Source organism: Mollisia scopiformis, assembly GCF_001500285.1.
Source record: "Mollisia scopiformis unplaced genomic scaffold LY89scaffold_13, whole genome shotgun sequence".
In the NCBI taxonomy this organism is placed as follows: Eukaryota; Fungi; Ascomycota; class Leotiomycetes; order Helotiales; family Mollisiaceae; genus Mollisia; species Mollisia scopiformis.
The window spans coordinates 1,405,119-1,424,321 of record NW_017263593.1 but is presented as its reverse complement, the minus strand read 5'-3'; the positions used below and the strand labels follow the sequence as shown (position 1 = coordinate 1,424,321).

Here is a 19,203-nt window from a genome sequence, read left to right as displayed (position 1 = left end):
AGGGCCGGTAGACGCTATTCCCTCTGGCGCCACCAACTCAAATCTCAAATCAAGAGGCCGGGCCTCATGGTGGGGCTCTTTGCAGACCTGGCACGCCTCCTCCCCTGGCATGCACCAGCGCCAGTGCGGCTGGTCGTCCAAGAACTGGCTCAGGACGCCTCGGGAGCAGTATTGCTGGGTCAGGTACAGCTGCATGGCCGCCTCGTCCGGGGACAAGCCCTGCTCGAGTCGCGGCTGCCACGTGGCGCTGAGCATAACGATAGAAGAGGCCTTACTCCCATCCCGGCCAGCCCTACCCGACTCTTGGGAGAAGGCTGTAGCCTTGTCAGGTGCACCGACATGGATCACCCATCGGATGTAGGGGTAATCAAACCCGATTCCCAGAGCAGACGTAGCTGCAATCACGGGCTGATCCCTATTACCAAGCTAGCCGGTGATAATAGCAGCTTTCTCCTCCTCGGTCCCCGATCGAGACGTGTACATAGGGCAGCGGAGGAGCTCGGCTAGCTAGGCTACCTCTTCCCGGGTCCGGCAGTAGATGATAATCTTGTCTCGAGCGTGGTCGAAGATCGCTGGCACAGGCTAGCATTCCTAGACTAGATGAGCGGCTCTCTCGATTAGAGTACTAGGCCCGGTTTCAGAGCTAACCATGTACTTGATGTTGGGCTAGTTAACCGATTCTCGGATGATCTGGGGCTTTACAAGCTTATTATGCTCGATAAACTCCTCTTACATTACAGGAGGGAGCGTGGCAGTCAGCCAGACCGTCTGGGTCCTAACTTGTCGGACGTACTAGCCTAGCTAGGCCATACAAGGCCGGTAGTCGCTGGCAGTAATGGTCAGATGTGCTTCATCAATGACAATCCGGTCCAGCTGCTGCCGGCTGACCAGAGTCTGGTAGTACTCTAAGAAGCCGGGCGTGCATACGGCCTCTGCTAATACGATGACCAGTGATGCTGACTGCTTGCACTCGACTGACCAGACCAAGGGTCGGATACCGACTTCATGAAAGCGCCTCAGCATGTCACCCCGCAGCGCCACTATGGGCAGGACCAGGATGGTGGTCCCCGCATCTACCACAGCCGCACTGATCATGACAACTAGCGTCTTGCTAGAGCCGGTCCCGATTACTAGCACCACCTGCTCGGCTAGCTAAGGTCCTATGATGGCTAGTACGCCATTTCGCTAACTAGGGACCCGGAATTACAAGTCTGGTGCGTTGTACAGCTTTCGTGCTACGGCCAGTAAGTCAGCCTCAGTATAAGCACCTCTTTTACGCACTTAGCCACGCTTAGAGGCATCGAGCATACGCAGCGAGAGCGTCTCTGAGGCCCCGCGCGGCCGCTTGCCTTAGAGCACGCGGTCGAAGCGAAAGAAGGTCTGCTAGCTCTCTGAGGCCCGATAGTTGCGGTGTAGTAGGGCACTCATAGTTAGCGTGGTAGTGCCGGCGTAGGCCTGGTTGAACGTACGGTAGCTGTGGTTGCTCTGCTCGGCTATGGCGGCCAGCTCGAGCTCTTCGTTAGCTAGCTCCTCTGCTAGAGCGCCCTCGAGGTCGAAGCTGGCCCGCTCCTTGGCTGAGAACTTCTCCTTGCAGATCGTAGCCGCAAACTGGCGCTAGTTGGAGGTATGCAGCCGCGGCACCTGGGCCCGGGCACAGGCCTTGGTCAGGCAAGCCGTCAGCGTCCCGTCCGGCCAGACGGTGCCGTCGAGCTTAGCCCAGAGGTAGGGGGAGAGGAGGGCGCCCGGCGTCTGCTGGCGGAGAAAGAGCTGGCGGAGGGGTAGGACGTAGGCGATATAGTCGAGTAGGAGGTCCCCGATTGCCTTAGGTAGGAAGCGCATATTATCCTTATAAGCGCCCGACTGCTGCTGGCCCTTATGATATTGTGTATAGAGCATGACTAGCTTCTCCCAGATAAATAGGTGGCGCTGGCGGGCGGTATTGCACCAGGTAATAGACAATAGCTCGGGCTCCCGTAATGGCTGGCCGGCGGGGATATGGCAGAGGATGAGCAGGCGCCTTAAGAAGTCTTGCGCTTGCGCTTCATAGAGCGCCATCGCCTTTGGATGCAGCTGCATGCTCCCATCTGCTGCCTCGGCCAGGAACATGGCCCGCAGCTCACTACAGCCCTGAATCCGCCGGAGGAGGGCTAGCTGGGCCGTCTAGGTCAGGGCCGACAAGTGGCTGTTGTAGTTCCCCGGCTCCATCCACTGCCCTTGCCCTACCCCGCTACCCCGCACTTTGCGGCTGAGCATGGCGCAGAAGCTTAGGACGGGCGACTTGAAGGGCACGCTGCCAACCGTCTGGCAGATCAGGGCCAGGTAGAGCCGTCGAATGGCATGCTTGAGTGCTAGCAGAGCCTCCTCCTCGTCGTCCTCGACGTCCTCGAGAGCCAGAGCTTCCATAATCTCGTCCATGGCTTGGACCTGCTGCGCAGTAGGCTGGATGATGTCCTGCGGCAGCTTCTGGTCTGGCTAAGCTCGCGTAAAGTGGCCCTCCTCGCTATAGACGACCCGGTAGTAGTATACTAGCAGCTGCTTTATCGTAGTGAAGTACTTGGTAAGCGTAGAAGCATTCTTATAGTACCGGAAGCCGTCCGAATAGCTTGAAGCGCCCGCATAGAACTCATTTAGGATGTTAGCCCGCTGCTAAGTCATTTTGCGGTCTGAAGAGGTGTCGCTGTATAGCCGGTAGGCGTCCCGTAGGACGGCCTCAGCTGCGACTAGAATGCGAATGAGATTAAGGTTCAAAGCGGCCGCGTCCTCTTCGATATCGTCCTTAGCATTAGCGCCGGCATCTAGCACCTTCTTTGGCGGTAAGGCGTACGAGCTTTTAATCTCTTTGTCTTTTAGCTTAGCTAAATGCGAGGGGAAGTCGGTCCGCTCGAGCCACGGTACTCGAGCTGACCTAGAATCGCCAAAGTCCTAGACAACACTAGCCTGCTCTACAAGGTCACGTTTTGCCTAGTTGTTATCTTGCTCAAGCTCTCTAAATAAGGCCGTATCCTTGTCGTCTAGCGCTTTGTTTGGTGGCGCTTGGTTGTTACTATTACCTTTATCTGCAATTACACTAAAGTACCGGATATACTGCTTCTCGGCAAAGAAGGTCTGGACAATGCACTTTTGCCACGAGCGGCCCTCGATTTGCTGGGCCGGCTTTTGCTAGTGCTCCTTTGATATATACACTTATAGGGCATGCCTCGATCGGGTGAGGTGGCTAGTAGTACAAAGGCTGCACGCGAAGGCATCATAATAGCGTAGCCCCTCGATGGCCGGGCTAGGCGGGAATGGTAGGGCGACCTGATTTGGCGCTTGGAGCTGGTACGTGACGAGGAGATCGAGCAGCGCCTGTAGCTGAGGCCCTCTCGAGGAGTGCGGTGGCTGCCTCAGGTGTCGCTCCTGGCTGCTGCGGCCAGGTAGGAGGCAGGTCTGGCACTCGATGCAGATGACAACCTCGTACGCGGCGAGGTACCGAAGCCCGGCTACAGCCATAGATCTGGACGCCCTGCGGACCTGCGATTCAGACGTCGTACGGCCCCTCTGGCGCGCCCTGATCGCATGGGGGATCCCTTTATAGCATGAAAAAATATTTATGAAAGAAAAGGCCGTGCGCGCCGCGCTCGACCGGGGTCCGTAAGCGGGGGGAAAAAATATTTATGCCATAAGAACGCGCCCGGCATAAGGGGTAGTCAACAATCGTCACCTTTCCCTTATTCCAGTTCTTGGCATAGCTCTTGTACGTGACCAGCAAAACTTGCTTGATATAAACAGTTGTCTATAAATGCACGTTGTTATCTCCTAACCTAGTATAGTCGCCACAAAATATTAACGTCATTTTACAAGTACATAAATGCAGTTTGCTTCTCAGATGAGTCTCAACTTTGCCCTCTGAAGACCTTTCAATTCAGCCTCATCTTTGGGGATAGGACAAACCCATTGATTGGATCTTCTTGACTCTGGAAGAGTTGCCTTGATTGTAGTCGCAGAACTCGAGGATAACATTCAAGAGATCGTCAATATGGCGAGGCGTCAATCTTGTGTTGTCACTAGCTGCCAAGTGCTCAGCCATCAAGACAACGTTTCTGATCTGCCGTCCATTAATTTCAGCTTCGGACCAACGATACACCTCCTTCATCAATGTCTCTTTGTACGCTGGGAGCATCTTCATATCTTTGACAAAGTCTGACCAGATCTGAAGGCGATCATCACGGCTGAGTTCGCGAAATCGCACTGGATAGCTAATGCGAGATTCGAATGCTTCGTCGATACAATCAATCAAATTCGTTGTGAGGATCAAGATACCCTTGTAGTACTCAAGCTTACGTAGGAATACTGTTATGGTTAGCAATGCTTTTGCTGCTGTCATCGTCAACCTTACCTGAAATCCACGAGTTCTGAGTCATTCTCTCAAATGTTCGTTTTTCCAAAACAATTTCAGCTTCGTCAATCAGCAGGATTGCTTTCCAGTCTTCTGCATTTGTGAAGATCCTCTCAAGTGCTGGCTCCCATTTCTTATGGCTAGCAATTTTTCCCAGGTTGATCTTCAGTAATGGTCTTTTGGTGAATTCAGAAAGGACTTCCGCTGTCAACTAGATTCATCAGCCCAGAGCAAATGGTCGCAACAATTGATCTCACAGTTTTGCCCACACCAGGCGGTCCATGAAACAATAAAACGACGCCCTTGCCCTTCCCTTCAATTACATCCCTGGACTTGTTCGCTTGGAACTGCAAAGAGTTTGTAGTCGCTAGGTGGATGAGAATGGATTTCGTGGCCGGATCAAGCACCAATCTATCAGTAGTTTTCGGCCTCCATTGCTTGTCTTCCAATCCGGCAACGTCGACGCTATACCAATCCTGATCGTCGAGACTGAATACTGTAATACTTGCAGGACAGATCATGAGATCTTCCTCAGCAAACTCTGTGATCTCAGCAGTATGAACTATACCACCATCGTGGAAGACAGGGTGCCACAAGCGTTGCTTTTCGTCGATGCTTGCCTGAGCAATAGTCTTGCTTGTTGCCCCAGAGTCTACAATTACAGTAGATGAGAGCTAGATAACGTTAGTAACGCTTGCTAGTATATTTTGAAGAGTCTGAACTTACACTAAGTGCATTATAATCTCTCTGGTCGTCCCCATCTGGTATTCTATAGCGTGTGTTCATTGGTGGAGCGATAGCCACCAAAGGCAGCGCTTGACCATCATAGCTCATTACCCTTGGCTCACCGGAGCAGTATTCCTTCCAAGCTCGACCTCTATCTATTGATTCTTTTTTCAGTGTTGTGGGTGACTCGTAGTGAGACAATGGATAGAAGTCCAAATCCGTGATCCTCTTCGAGTCAGCGAAAATTTCGATACGCCGCCTTGTAGATACTAGTCTGAAACGTCCAGCATTCCATGTGATCTTCACTAACGTCACACACCAACGGTACTCTATCTCACCCCCGACTCGATTCTCTTGCTCATATTTCACGGCGCTTATCCTCGAAATTTGTAAATGGCCGATAGGGTCCATCGAGACAGCCAGCTCTCCCGGTTTGAATAGAGCCCAAAGATCCTCGTACACGATCAGTCCTCGGGAAATCTTGCTTCTGACATCCGCAAAATTAATTGACGGCCACCCCAATGTCGTGAAGTAAGACAAAGCCTTCATGTGATTGACGTCGGCGGGAGTAGCTTCTGTATCTTTCGCTACACTCTCATTCATTTCTTCTATGAAATGATAGAGTGGAGTGAATGGATAAGTCATGAACGTCCTCGATGCCGAGAGATGCACGCCATGACAGTATTCCAACTGAACGACTTGCCGTAGCCTTTCTTGCAAGTATGGGGACCTTATTGCCAGCTCAATCTGGCCACCAGGTATTTTCGTGAGGCCAAGAGCCTTTGTCTCTGAAGGTTGGACAACCCGAAATCCCTCGTTTGGTTTCGAGATAATCAGAGGCCCATGCTTTTGAAATTGCGTTCTGTAATAAAGAAAAACTTCCCAATTCTCTTCCGTGCAGGATTCTTCATCCTCGGCATCTTGAGGTGGAAGCGACGGAGAAAGCGTTCTTATGTCAAATGAACCACGACGGCGGGGTGAGCGTGGGTAGTCTGCTTCGGACTCACTCCAATCGTCCGATGAATCAGCGGGCTTCAAGAGAAGTTTGAACTTTTTGGTATGTGTGTCCTTGGATCTTGGCACTCGCAACTCCACCACGTAATCATCAGTGTCGCTATTGCCAGCGTTCACCGCAATCTCTTTGCTAATCTCGGAGTCTGGGCTCGATTTTCCTATTGTTGCTTCTGTTGTGCCATCTGTTGAGCCTTCTCTTGTGCCTTCTGCTATAACGTCAGGCTGCACAGACTCCGTCTGGGGGCTCGTTGTAGGGTCAAGTTGATTTTCGGATGTCCCGTCTGTCGACGCCGCCATGTTCATGAAGTAGTTTACACTGGAAGTAAGCCCTATCAAAGTGGCTACTTCTGGTGGCTCTCTGGCTACAGCACTGCAGAATAATTTAGAAAGAAAGAAAAGAAGGGAAACTTTTCTCTGAGGTAGCCAGCCTGATCCAGTATCCCGGCGGCTTGCGCGCGTGGGGTCGGAATATCCATGTCAGTGAGGCTTTCGAGATGCGATCTTGACCAATGGTAGGGATGGGAGGCTGTGCTCAGACCCCAACAACTTCCCGCCTGGCCTGCTGCCTGCGCACAGAACAGGCTGCGATTTACAATTGAAATCTTCCTGGTAAACAAATGTTTCTTAATTACAGCTCTTATTGCAAGTTGTTTCTACAGACGCACTTATGGCTCAAGAGACGTTCCTCATCGCGAAGTCCGTCTTGAGGAAATTCAAGGACCCTCCAGAGACACGCCGTCTCGAGTTGTATGTGCCATGATATCATAAGATCAATTTCTGATACGCTGCTAGCATTTCTCCAACCACTCTCGAGGCATGCTCAAGGGCAGCGAGAAATTTACAGCACCTGGAAATGACCAGCGAGGAGAGCGAGATTCTAGATCAAAGTCAAAATATTGAAATGGTTCGAGAGTTTATTGCGCAATATGTAGCAGAAGTCGACAAGAGGCGACAATACAGCAAAACGTGGGGAAAAGTTTACGCTTTCTCCCAATTTGCAGGTCCTGTGCTAGATGTATTCAAGCAAGCAAACTTCAGTCCAGAATGTTCTGTGGCGCTGGGTTTGATAAGTCTCCTCTTAATCCAAGTCAGTGAATCTCCACGTCTTAGCGATTGGCACTGAGGTTTGTGAAACAGCCTTTGAACAACAAGTCAGATATTGAGGAAAGACTTGAAAAGGAAATAATGCAGCTAAAGGATATCATCTCTCAAGTTGAATTCTCGAAAAGCAACATCAGAACAGCCGAAATTGACGCTGAAGTTCAAGGGTTGTGTGGCGCAATCATAGACTTCCTTGTCCATGCTTTGCAATATCAGAAGAAATGGGGCATAGGTAGGAGCGTCCCGAAATTCGTAACATCTGCAGCTAAAGATTGATGCTTCACAATAGCGAAGGTCTTGAGTGGTATCCTTGCCGATTTTGCTAAACGCTTTGAAAGCTTTGTGACCAAGATCAAAAGTCATGCGACGAAGATTGGGGTTTTGGCCCAGCGCGGATACACGACAATACTGCTGAACTCCAAGGACATTCTCGATACAACAGCTCAAGGCAAGCGCTGACCTGCTCCGAAGTGTATTGTATTTGCTAAGCTCACAAATCAGCTGTGCAAGATCTGCAGACGCACGTAATAACCCAGACAACAATTTTTGACTTGAAAGTTGCTAGACTTGAAAACAAAATCTCGCAATGTAAGAGATTAATGGACAGTGAGTATATACTAGGCTTTACGCTTTGCCGCCCTTGTCTCTCTAACTGACTTTACATTATAGCATCCATTACTTTCTCAGCAATTCAGCACGCCCAGAGCCTTTCCGCTATTCTTTTTCCACATTTGCCATCTCTTGAAGACCAAATGATTTCAATTCGACAGCGAGAGACTCTTCTCGCTCCTAGAGAACACTGGATGTCAAATGTGTCCGAGATCCAAGCACCAGGTTGGCTATCTCATTCTCCACGACCACTCCTCTGGATCGGAGGGAGACGAAATAGACGGGGTATTAGCTGGGTCTCTAGCTTTACACTTGACGTTGTCGAAGCTCTCAAAATGGAACCAAGCGTCAAAGTGGTATATACTCTTTGTGATAATGCCGCACTCATGTCACAGCTCATTGTGTTTAAACACTTGATAGTTCAGCTACTTCGAGCATATCCTGAGATCCTGCTTGTGCCGGAGAATTTGAATGATCTACCTGTCCAACGCCTTGCAGGGATTGGAGATTCGACGGAGCTTGCGTATCGAGTTCTGGCGGACATTATACGTATGGTGAACCAGCAATGTCATCGAGATGGGAAAGAGGTGTTTTTATTGATCGACCGTGTGGATGTTGTACTTACCATGGAGGACTCTAAAGGCAAATTGAGATTCTTGAAGGCCTTAAAGCAGCTATTGGTGGAGTATAGAGCGTTACGGATGATTCTTACGAGTGAATATTCCATGGAGGAGATAGAAATTGGAAAGGAGGGCAGAGAGGCAACCGTGGAGATTTGGGTTGATACAACGAAACCTGTTACAATGCATTCTAGACAGTGATCAATTGACTCGTTTGCAGGTTTTAATTTATAGATGGAATTACCAGAAGAATACATACTTTTAAGCTATTCTCTTTGTTGGAGAACTGATCTTGCTCACTTCTGAAGCGAATCAATTCATTAGCAAGATCCTCCCACTATGAATTTCCACTCATAACGAAAAGACAGTATACAGGACTCTACTGCAACCAACTGCGGCTTGAAACACCAAAGCGGGCATAGAGAGGAAGATTAGATCTCTGATCGTCTATTCCCAAGTAATACAGGGTTATCTCGTCCTGTGGAGGGATAACCATAGTATCGGGAGACTCAGATTCTCTCGTTATGGGAGAACCGGGGAAGAATAGCTCCGAAATTAGATGGTTGTGAGTTCGATCTGGCGTGCCACTTCGAAGATGAGATGGTATTATGTTGAAAATTAGATTTGATCTGACGTCAAACTTGGAATTTTGCGAAAAATAAATAAAAAAGTATTTTCAAAAGAAGAACGAGCTGGTACGTATTAATAGACGGTCGAAAATTGAAGAACTAGCTCCTGCTGTAGGGAAAGGGGCTCGCTTATGGTTCTTCTTGCGGCTTAGCTCGTACTCTTGCTTTCAACAGTGAAGTTCAAGTCGCTGTCGTCTATAAAAAAGCCCAAGATTTCTCAAATTTCGAAATTTCGAAACTTCAAACTTAATTTTTCCTCACGGAATCGTTCCCTCGTCCACAAAAACAACACCAACTCCCTGCAACGCAATACTCGTTAAGACAACATGTCATCGTCTATCAACAAGAAAGGCAAGCAAGCAGAAGTCAAGACATCTGATCTGCCCCCTCACCCAACATCTACAACAAACATCCAGTGCGAGATGATAGTCCAAGCTATGTGGATGGAGAATACGGAGACCATTTAAGCCAAGGCCAGATCAACTTCATTATTCAAGCCTACTCGCTATGTGGCCTCAAGTTGGATCCAGAGGAGATGGTCAAATGTTATCAAATGTTTATTTGGGGCGAAGGCATTGATAATATTCGTCTCTGGGCTTCAACTGTGACTGTTGTTGATGGATCAAAGATCACAAAGGATCTCCTCCGTGCTATTGGCAATGAATTGTGGGGTGAGGATGGAAAGCCATGGGGTAGCTTCGATGCTGATGGTGATACCGACGAGTATGATGTGCGCATAATTGAGCCAGGAGATTGGTGTACTTATGCAATGGCATGTCTTTCCCATCTGGATGACCTGAAGTGCATCAGCTTACAACCTTTGCAGAGAAAAGATTCGGCAAGCACAAGTGATGCAACCAACTCTCAGCGCTCTGCCAAACGCGCACGAGTGAACTGTAAGTAGGCCCTTGAAACCATCAATAACCACGGCAACATCTGACTTGACCATCAAGATTAGACACCATCTCCGAAACTTCCCCCAATGGGATTGCTTCCAAGTATTCGACGAGCTTTGACGCTTCAACAATCGCTTTACCCCATGGGTCAGTGAGATTCATTAATCGAGCTGAGAAGTTGAGCACGCAGAGGTTTACATGAGATGTTGAGATGATAAGTTTTCAGCAATCTGAGGGGATCTCTTTCGGATCTCATGCTGCCTGGGCTTGTCGGGGGAATCTCTTTCTTTTCCTTCTGCATCTCACGAACGTCTGCGAACGTTTTTCTTTCTTTCTACTTGCTTTTGATATGATGCAGCATGTGCCTGTTGGCGTTTATTCTTCAAAAACCCTCACACTCAGATAGCTTACATATTTGCTGCGGTGCTTTCACAAATGCATGGTATTCCATTTTCAAGTGCTCTCGCACCTTCTCGAGATTGATATCGAAGTAAGTGTGAAATTGTCAGGGGAGCAAGGATGATACATTCACTTCACTCGCCGGACTTTCCCAAGCTTCCACTAAATCGTAATAGCATGCCGACATGCCTTCAACAACAACATCTCATACGCATCCACAGTCGTCACCTTTCCCTCATTCCAATCCTTAACATAGCTTGTGTATGTGACCAAAGATGGTATCCTCCTCGGCCCTTCCACTCTATCCCAATCATCTGTATTCTCAGACACGGGTAGCGCAGCCATTACCGGTACCAAATCCGACATGCCATCCTTCAAAATCTTATACAGACATCGAAATAGAACTGACACCATGAGCGTTCGCCGAATGCTTTCCATCAACAACCATTGGTGATGAGAAGTAGAACGACCAACATCGACTTCCTGCAACTTTCTTGACCAATTCTCCAACAGATCAAAGTCTTGGTCTGCCAATTCTTCCTGCTTCTTATCCCCATCAAACACACGAATAATTTGATAAATGATCAAAGTCTGTACAGCGAGCAACCAATCCTCGGGCTGGGTGAATGTCCGAGAACTTGAGATCAACTTCTTCAGTTTGATGAACAACATTCGAAACACAATCATAGAATTGGTCTCTGTTTTCTGATTGTACAAACTGCAAATACTGAGAAGATCTTGATAAGTGTCGGGCATGGTATCGTGATAGAGATCCGAATGGATGAACGGAGCTCGGCTTTCCATGGCTAAAGACAGCACACATCTCCGTAATTCAAAGACACAGTACTCTATCTGGTGTGGTTCGATGACTGCAAGCTCAGGGAACGGAAAAGAATCGTATGGGGACGTGAGGAGTTCCGCCGCGGCAGGGTCATGATTTGGTGTCTCACTGATCTTCGCATCACCAGCAGCGAATGCTACTAGTTGGTCGTTCTGTCCTTGTTAGAACGGATCGATGCCTACCGAGCCACTTACATAGCTACAAAGTCGATTTCTTGCCATACATCTCGAGCAGGACGGAATGGTCAAATCACATCTCCGCTTTGCCTTCACGCACCCTGTACATGCCTTCTGCCGGGTAGTACTTCTATGGACGAGCTCAATAATTTGTGCCATAGTAGATCACTGAGTGGAATTCCACTTCTGGAGACAAGCGGAGGTTGAAATGGGAACAGAGGTTCGACTCGTAATCACGTAAGCATTCTCCACTTTTATTGCGGAATTCCGCCACACGTGATACCCCTGAAGGATTGGGAAGCTGCTGAATGTATGTCTGATATAGTTATAAATACGACATTCCTTTGCTCATCTACAGGAATTGACCAAAAACAAAATGCCTTACACCGAGTTCGTAATCCCCTCCCTGAAGCAGGATGAAGGATCGAAGGCAGCATTTCTTTCAGCTAGTCCGCTTCTAATATCAGGACTTGCAAAAGCCTCGGGATTCAAGCAGCATGTAATTGGTACAATAATCAGTGAGAACGGGGAAGATGTCAATCCAAACAGCCTGAAGATCGCCCTTGGAATAGGTTCGTCCTTGACCTTTCGTGAGATCAAATCTAACATGAACATAGAATGGGAGCAAGAGAAGAATTTGTACGACTTCCTCGTTAGTGAAGACTTCAAAGCCTTCGCAGTTCACGCAAAATCCTTTTCTGCAGCTCCTCCGGATCCACAACTATACAAGACCGACCTAGAGCCCACAGCCATCTTCACAGCTCCCTTGACGGAAGTGATTCGGATCCCAATGGAGGAGGGACAAGCCGGAGAAGTTCAACTTATCTGGAAGCAATATATCGATGCTATTGAGTCCAAAGAGAACATTCAGATCAATGCATTATGTGGCACCAGCCTGAACTTGGAAAAAAAGCACTTCGTAGGGATTGTTGGGTACCGGGGAATCGAGGTGAGTCTAAGAAGCACTTGCTCGTTCATCGCTAACATCTCAGATGCGTGAATCGATCCATGAAAGTCTGTCCGTCGGAGAAGCAAAGGGAAAGTTGGAGAAGCTGGGAGCAAATTCATTTGTGGTATCATTTTCGAAACCCTGAACCCAAGATTACATCAATGAAAATCTCCTCTCATCTCGAGGCCTTGTGATGTGAAAGAACATTATGATATTTGATTACAGAGGCTTACTCCTTGGAAAACAATTTGTGGTATCCCCAAACTTGGAAAGTATCCCGCTCCAAAACAACAAAGGAAACCCAGGGTATCTTTTCGAAAGTAGTAGCTCAAAGCTGATTATCGTACTCTCCTCCATTCCTTCCTCCTATACGTGGTGAACTTCCACTGCCGGGTCGTGCTTGCCAGATCTTTCATTGCGTGTGCGCCAGCAGTAAAGTGCTGCCATGATTGTAGTCGCAGTGAACAGAAGCCTAGTCTGTCAGTCAAAGCTCAACCCAAGAGTCATCCAACTTACCATTCAAAAGCAGCAAAGACATCTCCAGCAATCGAAGCACGGCATGGTCCCCAATATTTCCCTGTATGCGCAGTACAGTCGATATCCGTCAACAGTACAGCCAAAGCAATGAAGCCTGCAAACCAGAAAAGCATTGTGATGGTTTCAGCAGCGAGGATTCCAAACTTGTGGGCTGCTGTCTTGAAGTGCATAGGAGCGATGACGAGGTATGCGACAGCGAGTAATGTCCACACCGAGGTGAAGATCAGGAAGTTGACCTGAGATGGAGACCAATAATAGGCCCAATCATTTGCAGCTGGAGATAATCAGGAAAGAGCGCAACAAGATCTGGGATTGTACTCACCATATGCCAGGACACCGAGAACGATGATGGCAAAAACTGCTTGAATGACCCGAAGAGGGAGGATGAGGGCTTCGATGAATGCCATGGTGGATCGTTTTTCGTGGAGCTATGAGTTGTGGATACTTGATGATCTTCTCGTGACAAGGAAGGAAGAAGGTTGAAGATCGCAAAGAAATGGAGCAGAAATGGAGCACTTGAAGGTAGGTTTTATTCACAGACCTTCTTTATGTGTGTTGTGGCTTTCGTGATTCAAAATACGTGTAATAGTGGCGCATGCTTGGAATGCGGGGCAATTCCAAGTTTTTTCTGACTGCTCGGTCACATGTTGTATGACGTCGGATTGAGATTTCAGCTGGTTGTGAATGGCTTGGAGAGACAAGGGGCGAGTAAAAACCCTGCTGCGGATGCGGGGTTCCGAATAGAGTAACACGAACAAGCTTTTGATCGTTATGAAACATTCGTATTATCAACACTAATGACGACGATATAACTCAACGCGTATAACTCCAAATCAAGAGAAAATCACCTGTCATTTCAAGTGACACAACAATGACTGACTTCGGTTCAAGTCAGGTCGCAACATATGGTAAAAGCAATTAAATTCAGAGCTTGCTGGTTGTACCACCCAACTCAATGACCAATTTCCCAAACTGGGAGCCATGCCTCATATCTTCAAACAGGCCATCGATATCCTTGAGATTATCAATGCCTTTGACCGTCCTCGATACAATAGGCTTGATGTTCTTCTCGTTTACAAAAGCGACCATGTCTCGAAACTCTTTTCTCGAGCCCATGGTTGAACCTCGAAGCTCCAAATTGAGGAGGTTGGCACTCATCAACCAATCCATCTTTGGGGCGACAGTCATGCCATATTGAACAATAATACCGCCAGGCTACGCAAGTTAGCAAGGGAAATCCGCAAGAGTAGTCACGTACCTTCAAAAGCCTCACAGCCTTTGAGATAATATTCCCTCCAGCGCCATCAATAATGGTATCAAGGCGTGGCCTATCCTTAGGCAACTGATTCTTCAGCTCCTTCTCCCATCCCTCATCTTTGTAGCTTACTCCACCCTTCGCTCCCATACTCTTCGCTTTATCGAGCTTTTCTTGACTCCCACTTGTGACATAGGCATTCATACCAAGTGCCACGGCAAATTGCAAGACGTTCAACGCAACTCCTCCACCAATACCAGTAATCAGGACATTCCTACCCTTCTGTGCATTTTCGCTCTTTGTCATTAGGGCTCTCCATCCCGTCAAACCCGTCAATGGTAAAGCCGCAGCCTCTGCAGGACTCATATGGTTTGGGGCCTCATCCACTTCATCCTCGTGAACGCAGAGAACTTCCTGCAGTGTGCCTAATTGGAATGTCTTAGTGCCTCCGAGAATTGCATATCCCGTGGGCGATTCAGGACCTGCTGGATCATCCTTCCAACCCCGGCCTGGAGTCAAGATGACCTTCTTCCCCAACCAGGACTTCAAGGCAGATGAGCCCACAGCGGTCACTATACCATATCCATCTGCGAGGAGAGGTACGTCGAAGGAGGGGGCGGGGTAGAGATGTTGTCGGAGGAAGAAATCGCGATGATTGAGAGCAGCAGCGTGCATCTCAACCACCAGATCATTGGGACCAGGATTTGGAGTTGGTACATCGACGAGGGAGAGCCTACAGATTGGCAAGAGTGACTGTTGAACGTTCAGAGGAGCTTACGGATAGTAAACCTTTCCGGGCTTTCCTCCCTCAATATGCTGCATCGTGATTGCTTTCGGCATGATGGGCGAGTCAATCGTATCTCGGATGTTCTAAATGAATTAGTTGATTGATAAGTTTCAGCCCTCCGGGCGATTGAAGTTCAAATACATGTCGCACACGGACTGAAAGGCAAAAGAATGACGCTGGGAACTGATTTCCAAGCTCCCCGCGAACTTCTGCCGAGGCTAAAAGGGGCCGAATACGGAGAGAACATTGGTTAGAACTATTGACATTGCGACCGAGATTGTTGATGCACATCTTACTGGTTATCTGCATTTTCACGTACGGGGACGGTGACCGGTATTCCTTTTGAGTGTGATTTTGCAAAGATTCATTTGATACAAATTTCAAGTCATTCGTTCAGTACACCACGCAATGCTACCTCGAACGCCTTCAACATGATCATCTTCGTCTTTTACCACCTCCTTCTCCATCAGTTTCTGCTCTCCTCTTCTTCCCCTCTTTCCTCCAATATTCTTGCTTCTCTTTCTTCTCCCTCTCTCCTCTCTTCTCAGCATTCTCCTCAACTTTCTTTCTGTATTCCTTTCTCTTCTCTTCCTTTGCTACCCGCCTCTTAGCAACCTTCTCATTCCTCAAAGTCATGACCTTCTGCATCAAATCCCTAGCCTTCTTCTCTTCGCCACCAAGCACAACAGCACGCTTCCGCATGTAAGTCTCCTTGGACTGTTTCTTCGTTTGAACGATCTGCGATTTGAATGGTAACTCAGCAGCAAGTGCTCGCGGGACACGCAGAGGATTGAAATGTCTCGTTGCTCTCTCCACGGGTTTGTATTGACTGTTCTTCTGCTGCGGAGTGGGAAGACCTTCGTCACGACGGACTTCACCAGTCAATCGCATCCCTTCCCAACCAATCAAGTTCATCACAGGATTGTAGAAGCGGTGAGGTTTAACTGGGTACCATGCACGGAGGAACACAATATCGCTCATAAGAATCTTGTCCTCGAAAGTTGCTCGGAAATAGCCTTCAGGTTTGCTGAGTGCTTTCTTGATCTGTCCACGAACGCCAGAGACGGTCTTGATGGAAGCTCCTTCAAATTTGGCAATCTCAACAGCAGTGGTGAACATATCTCTGATGAATGCAGTGTTCTTGAAGATCTTGTACGGCGCACCAGTCAACTTGAGTTTCTTCACAATCTCAGTTGCTTCGTCCACATTCAAAACTGTCCCGGTAGCAGCGATTCGAAAACCTGGGTTCTTGGATGAGAAAGATTGGTAACATGAGAATCCACTGTTTGGTGCAATCAGAGGTCCGTAGAATGTTCCAAAGCAGTGCATGTGCTCAGGGGTGTATTTAAGCATTCTGTTTCGTACTCGAGAATCTGAAATGCTGTAAACGGGCATTGTCTGAAATCTCCTCCAGCCCATTGAGAAGATCAATGGATCATTCGTCTTGAGGATCTTCTTGTGCCATCGATGACGCTTGATCCTGACTTGAACGAACCCAAAGCGATCCTCTGTAGCGGATAGGCCACCGACGATGATTGGCATCCGTGGACTGAATCTGGTAACAAATTCAGAAGCAGCCCCTTCGATGACAATCTTGGCGTACATCCCAGCTCGAAACCCTTCAACATTGACACGCTGACTATCTTCCAGCAGCTCAAACTCTGCTTTGTTGATATCCAGCTGTTTCTGGATCCGTGCTTTCTGGGCATCATACCAATCATCTTCGCCAAACTCTTCATCCTCTCCAGTCTCCTGCCGAGCTTTAGCTTTGTCGTTATTGAAGCCATCTCGATCCTCTTCCTCGAAGCGCATCTTCAATTCCTCCTTCCGTTTGGCATTTTTTGCACGCTCGGCCTCAAGATCATCATGCTTATGTCCTTCACCAGTCTCGAGATCCTCAAATGCTCCATCTCCCTCATCGGAGTCCTCTCCCTCGCCATCATCACTGCCGCTCTGGTCTGCCTTCTTTTCGCCCAACAAATCCGCAGTCGCAAACCGTTGCCTCAATGCTTCAATGTTATCATCCACAGACCATTTAGCTTCCAGGGCATCATAATCCAAGAATGGGATCGCACGATCCTCGAACTTTTCATCTGCTGTCTCTCGTCCTGATTTCTTGAAGAAGGCCTCGTCATCCGAATCTTCCTCGATATCCTCGGCTTCCTCTACCTCTCCTCGCCATCTTTTCAAGACTTCACTGGCTGTGAGAGACTCATCGTACATCAATTTCGCGAGGTCTGCGGTTCTGTATGATCTTCGCTTGCCCTGGAGTTGCTGTGCCGTCTTCAGCATGTTCTCTTTCCACCGAGTGTCACCGTCTTCGTCGGAAGATTCGGCCTCTTCCTCTTCTCCGGAGATAGAACCAAGATCCGAATCACTGTCTGCAAATGCAATATCTCCGCCCGCTGGATCATCGGACTTCCGGAACGCTCTTCCAAGCTTGTCGTCCGTGAGCTCAATTTCCTCTGCCGAATCATACTCATCACCACTGACAAATCCTTCATCATTAGGCTCTTCGTCAGACTCTTCGTCTCGTTCGACAAAGCGAGCAGAACGTGGCTGCTTTCGACCTGAATCTTCCTCTGCCACACTCGTTATAGCATCTCCATTACTAAACAGCTGGACACCCTCGACTGCTTCACCCAGAAGCTTCCTTTCATTCTGTAGACTAACAATCAGCTCCTCGCCTTCACCACGCTCTACATCTTCAGCGTCTTTGTCGAAATTGAATCCCTTCTCTCTGGTAATCCAAATCATATCGCCATCGATCTTCAAACCACTCTTGTCAGACATTGGTGCGTGAAGCTTCTTCTCCTTCTCATCCAACCGTCTTCGGCCAGTCTTTCCTGAAGCTTTTGCAAGAGCTTGGTCCATATACGGTGTCGGACATGGGTCTGGCAGAGACTCCATAGCTGCGACTGTGTAGTCCCCCAATCCTGGTATATGCACTCTTTGACCCTGCGCTGCAAAATTTGTTCCTCGTAAATACCCAGACAGCACAACTGTCCTATCGCATTTTGGATCTTCTTCAATCTTCGTAGGATGAGTGACATCTCGAAAGCTATCAATGATCGAGTAGGGATGCGAATTCCGCCAGATCAGAGGTCGTGGGTTCTTCATGACTGAAAGAAACCTCGAAAGGTTGTGGATTTCGCGGTCTGGGTACCTCCCATTGATCACTCCTGACAGATAGAATAAATGTGCGCCTTGGTATAGCTCGCTCCAAAATCTGTTCTTCAACCGCTTCTTCGCATCCTTGAGGGTTTGTGGTTTCCGGAAAAGGTCGAGATGTGTGAGGATGCCAAATACATTGCCTGGCATTCCGCTCGAGGCTAAGATATTCAGGAATTCCATTGTCTCCATTTCGAATCCAAAGTTTCCATCAATCATCAAGAGTACAATATCTGCCACCTTTGACATGTCCACCATTGCCTCCAGTTCATTGGGACATTCCACGAACGTAAGTCGTTGTCTCTTGGACGTAACGACGGTAATAGGACCCTGTGGGTCGGACAAAGTTTCTTTCGCATATCGTTTGACGAGAGATTTGAGGAGCGTCGTCTTGCCTACACCTGGAGGTCCGACGATAGTAACAAGTCGTGGTGGGGGTTCTTCTGGTATGCGATCAATTTGAGGAACATGAAGCCGCTTCTCTTTAATCTGTAGAAATTGTCAGAGAGATCAAAGCGTTCCTCGTATATACTAACATCATGCGATCGAGCAGCGGTTTTCGCCAGGCGTCCTGGGTTTGCAAAACTAAATGCTTTTGGATTGCGGTCTGGTGGGTTATCAGTAATGCGCAGAACAGGGAAATTGGCGTACAGACCTCCAGTATGCTTCTTCTTATCCTTTGAAGGCCGATGTGGCCTATTCGATTGGTCATCCATCGTTCAAGAAGTCAATGTACAGTCTAGACATCGAAACTCGAATTCTTCAATCCAAAATAATTTCTGCGGGAACTTTTTGGCGGAGATGCGCTAGGTTCTTTTGAGGCTAGTTCATCATCTTATCGCTTATCTAAAAGCCGAGCTTGAAAGGAGCCCCAAGAGAAGGCAAACCACGCTTCACTGCGGTTCAAGATCTAGAGACACACTGAAATGCAGGCTGATTCAGATAGAAAGAATGTATTGGATGCCCTCTCTTGAAACGCGTGTGTTGTCACTTAGCGCTCATAAGCAATGTGCTCGAAAGATGACGTACTTTAGGCTGTCACTTGTCGCGGGGTCCAGAAACACGACCAAGACTTTGGTGGGGGAATGGAATCCATATAAATGCTTGGTCGACTTCTC

At 48.3% G+C, this 19,203-nt stretch overlaps 10 protein-coding genes across 10 annotated transcripts; 4 read left to right on the top strand and 6 right to left on the bottom strand.

Annotated features, from left to right (window-relative positions):
* Window positions 1-3,003: 3,003 nt before the first annotated feature.
* On the bottom strand, window positions 3,004-3,548 carry LY89DRAFT_749500 (uncharacterized protein). The gene has a single exon (XM_018221174.1). The coding sequence runs from the start codon at window positions 3,487-3,489 to the stop codon at window positions 3,184-3,186; it is 306 nt and encodes a 101-aa protein (XP_018071011.1). The 5' UTR covers window positions 3,490-3,548; the 3' UTR covers window positions 3,004-3,183.
* A 359-nt stretch (window positions 3,549-3,907) lies between these two features.
* On the bottom strand, window positions 3,908-4,896 carry LY89DRAFT_586560 (P-loop containing nucleoside triphosphate hydrolase protein; the record flags this gene model as incomplete). Its single annotated transcript, XM_018209374.1, has 3 exons — window positions 3,908-4,329; window positions 4,376-4,586; window positions 4,633-4,896. The coding sequence occupies 3 exons, from the start codon at window positions 4,894-4,896 to the stop codon at window positions 3,908-3,910; spliced, it is 897 nt and encodes a 298-aa protein (XP_018071010.1).
* A 1,886-nt stretch (window positions 4,897-6,782) lies between these two features.
* LY89DRAFT_734748 (uncharacterized protein) lies at window positions 6,783-7,675 on the top strand (the record flags this gene model as incomplete). The annotated part of the gene is made up of 4 exons (XM_018219940.1): window positions 6,783-6,862; window positions 6,908-7,202; window positions 7,253-7,448; window positions 7,506-7,675. 4 exons carry the CDS (start codon window positions 6,783-6,785, stop codon window positions 7,673-7,675), a joined length of 741 nt encoding a protein of 246 aa, XP_018071009.1.
* Window positions 7,617-8,692, top strand: LY89DRAFT_782878 (uncharacterized protein). Its single transcript, XM_018222625.1, has 3 exons — window positions 7,617-7,664; window positions 7,718-7,822; window positions 7,886-8,692. The coding sequence occupies exons 2-3, from the start codon at window positions 7,816-7,818 to the stop codon at window positions 8,644-8,646; spliced, it is 768 nt and encodes a 255-aa protein (XP_018071008.1). The 5' UTR covers window positions 7,617-7,664; window positions 7,718-7,815; the 3' UTR covers window positions 8,647-8,692.
* Window positions 8,693-9,627: 935 nt separating this feature from the next.
* Window positions 9,628-10,172, top strand: LY89DRAFT_734746 (uncharacterized protein; the record flags this gene model as incomplete). The annotated part of the gene is made up of 2 exons (XM_018219939.1): window positions 9,628-9,970; window positions 10,033-10,172. The coding sequence occupies 2 exons, from the start codon at window positions 9,628-9,630 to the stop codon at window positions 10,170-10,172; spliced, it is 483 nt and encodes a 160-aa protein (XP_018071007.1).
* A 188-nt stretch (window positions 10,173-10,360) lies between these two features.
* LY89DRAFT_618012 (uncharacterized protein) lies at window positions 10,361-11,570 on the bottom strand. Its single transcript, XM_018210822.1, has 2 exons — window positions 11,405-11,570; window positions 10,361-11,362 (listed from the first exon to the last, which is right to left on the bottom strand). Exons 1-2 carry the CDS (start codon window positions 11,543-11,545, stop codon window positions 10,532-10,534), a joined length of 972 nt encoding a protein of 323 aa, XP_018071006.1. The 5' UTR covers window positions 11,546-11,570; the 3' UTR covers window positions 10,361-10,531.
* Window positions 11,571-11,700: 130 nt separating this feature from the next.
* On the top strand, window positions 11,701-12,533 carry LY89DRAFT_685553 (uncharacterized protein). The gene is made up of 3 exons (XM_018215108.1): window positions 11,701-11,958; window positions 12,004-12,335; window positions 12,379-12,533. Exons 1-3 carry the CDS (start codon window positions 11,763-11,765, stop codon window positions 12,478-12,480), a joined length of 630 nt encoding a protein of 209 aa, XP_018071005.1. The 5' UTR covers window positions 11,701-11,762; the 3' UTR covers window positions 12,481-12,533.
* Window positions 12,444-13,455, bottom strand: LY89DRAFT_685552 (uncharacterized protein). The gene is made up of 3 exons (XM_018215107.1): window positions 13,195-13,455; window positions 12,852-13,146; window positions 12,444-12,807 (listed from the first exon to the last, which is right to left on the bottom strand). Exons 1-3 carry the CDS (start codon window positions 13,277-13,279, stop codon window positions 12,702-12,704), a joined length of 486 nt encoding a protein of 161 aa, XP_018071004.1. The 5' UTR covers window positions 13,280-13,455; the 3' UTR covers window positions 12,444-12,701.
* Window positions 13,456-13,637: 182 nt separating this feature from the next.
* Window positions 13,638-15,070, bottom strand: LY89DRAFT_647372 (NAD(P)-binding protein). The gene is made up of 3 exons (XM_018211954.1): window positions 14,906-15,070; window positions 14,131-14,860; window positions 13,638-14,087 (listed from the first exon to the last, which is right to left on the bottom strand). Exons 1-3 carry the CDS (start codon window positions 14,965-14,967, stop codon window positions 13,797-13,799), a joined length of 1,083 nt encoding a protein of 360 aa, XP_018071003.1. The 5' UTR covers window positions 14,968-15,070; the 3' UTR covers window positions 13,638-13,796.
* A 231-nt stretch (window positions 15,071-15,301) lies between these two features.
* Window positions 15,302-18,828, bottom strand: LY89DRAFT_618003 (DUF663-domain-containing protein). The gene is made up of 3 exons (XM_018210821.1): window positions 18,741-18,828; window positions 18,622-18,692; window positions 15,302-18,574 (listed from the first exon to the last, which is right to left on the bottom strand). The coding sequence occupies exons 1-3, from the start codon at window positions 18,799-18,801 to the stop codon at window positions 15,350-15,352; spliced, it is 3,357 nt and encodes a 1,118-aa protein (XP_018071002.1). The 5' UTR covers window positions 18,802-18,828; the 3' UTR covers window positions 15,302-15,349.
* Between the last annotated feature and the right edge of the window lie 375 nt (window positions 18,829-19,203).

Coding starts and splice junctions, on each gene's coding strand:
- LY89DRAFT_647372 (XM_018211954.1), bottom strand. CDS start 14,967: ATGCCGAAAGCAATCACGATGCAGCATATTGAGGGAGGAAAGCCCGGA. Junction 14,861..14,905: donor CCCGGAAAGGTTTACTATCC/GTAAGCTCCTCT, acceptor GCCAATCTGTAG/GCTCTCCCTCGTCGATGTAC. Junction 14,088..14,130: donor AGGCTGTGAGGCTTTTGAAG/GTACGTGACTAC, acceptor TAACTTGCGTAG/CCTGGCGGTATTATTGTTCA.
- LY89DRAFT_618012 (XM_018210822.1), bottom strand. CDS start 11,545: ATGGCACAAATTATTGAGCTCGTCCATAGAAGTACTACCCGGCAGAAG. Junction 11,363..11,404: donor GAAATCGACTTTGTAGCTAT/GTAAGTGGCTCG, acceptor TAACAAGGACAG/AACGACCAACTAGTAGCATT.
- LY89DRAFT_618003 (XM_018210821.1), bottom strand. CDS start 18,801: ATGGATGACCAATCGAATAGGCCACATCGGCCTTCAAAGGATAAGAAG. Junction 18,693..18,740: donor TAAGAAGAAGCATACTGGAG/GTCTGTACGCCA, acceptor ATAACCCACCAG/ACCGCAATCCAAAAGCATTT. Junction 18,575..18,621: donor CCGCTGCTCGATCGCATGAT/GTTAGTATATAC, acceptor CAATTTCTACAG/ATTAAAGAGAAGCGGCTTCA.
- LY89DRAFT_749500 (XM_018221174.1), bottom strand. CDS start 3,489: ATGGCTGTAGCCGGGCTTCGGTACCTCGCCGCGTACGAGGTTGTCATC.
- LY89DRAFT_685553 (XM_018215108.1), top strand. CDS start 11,763: ATGCCTTACACCGAGTTCGTAATCCCCTCCCTGAAGCAGGATGAAGGA. Junction 11,959..12,003: donor GAAGATCGCCCTTGGAATAG/GTTCGTCCTTGA, acceptor ACATGAACATAG/AATGGGAGCAAGAGAAGAAT. Junction 12,336..12,378: donor TTGGGTACCGGGGAATCGAG/GTGAGTCTAAGA, acceptor CTAACATCTCAG/ATGCGTGAATCGATCCATGA.
- LY89DRAFT_685552 (XM_018215107.1), bottom strand. CDS start 13,279: ATGGCATTCATCGAAGCCCTCATCCTCCCTCTTCGGGTCATTCAAGCA. Junction 13,147..13,194: donor TCTCGGTGTCCTGGCATATG/GTGAGTACAATC, acceptor GATTATCTCCAG/CTGCAAATGATTGGGCCTAT. Junction 12,808..12,851: donor GTCTTTGCTGCTTTTGAATG/GTAAGTTGGATG, acceptor CTGACAGACTAG/GCTTCTGTTCACTGCGACTA.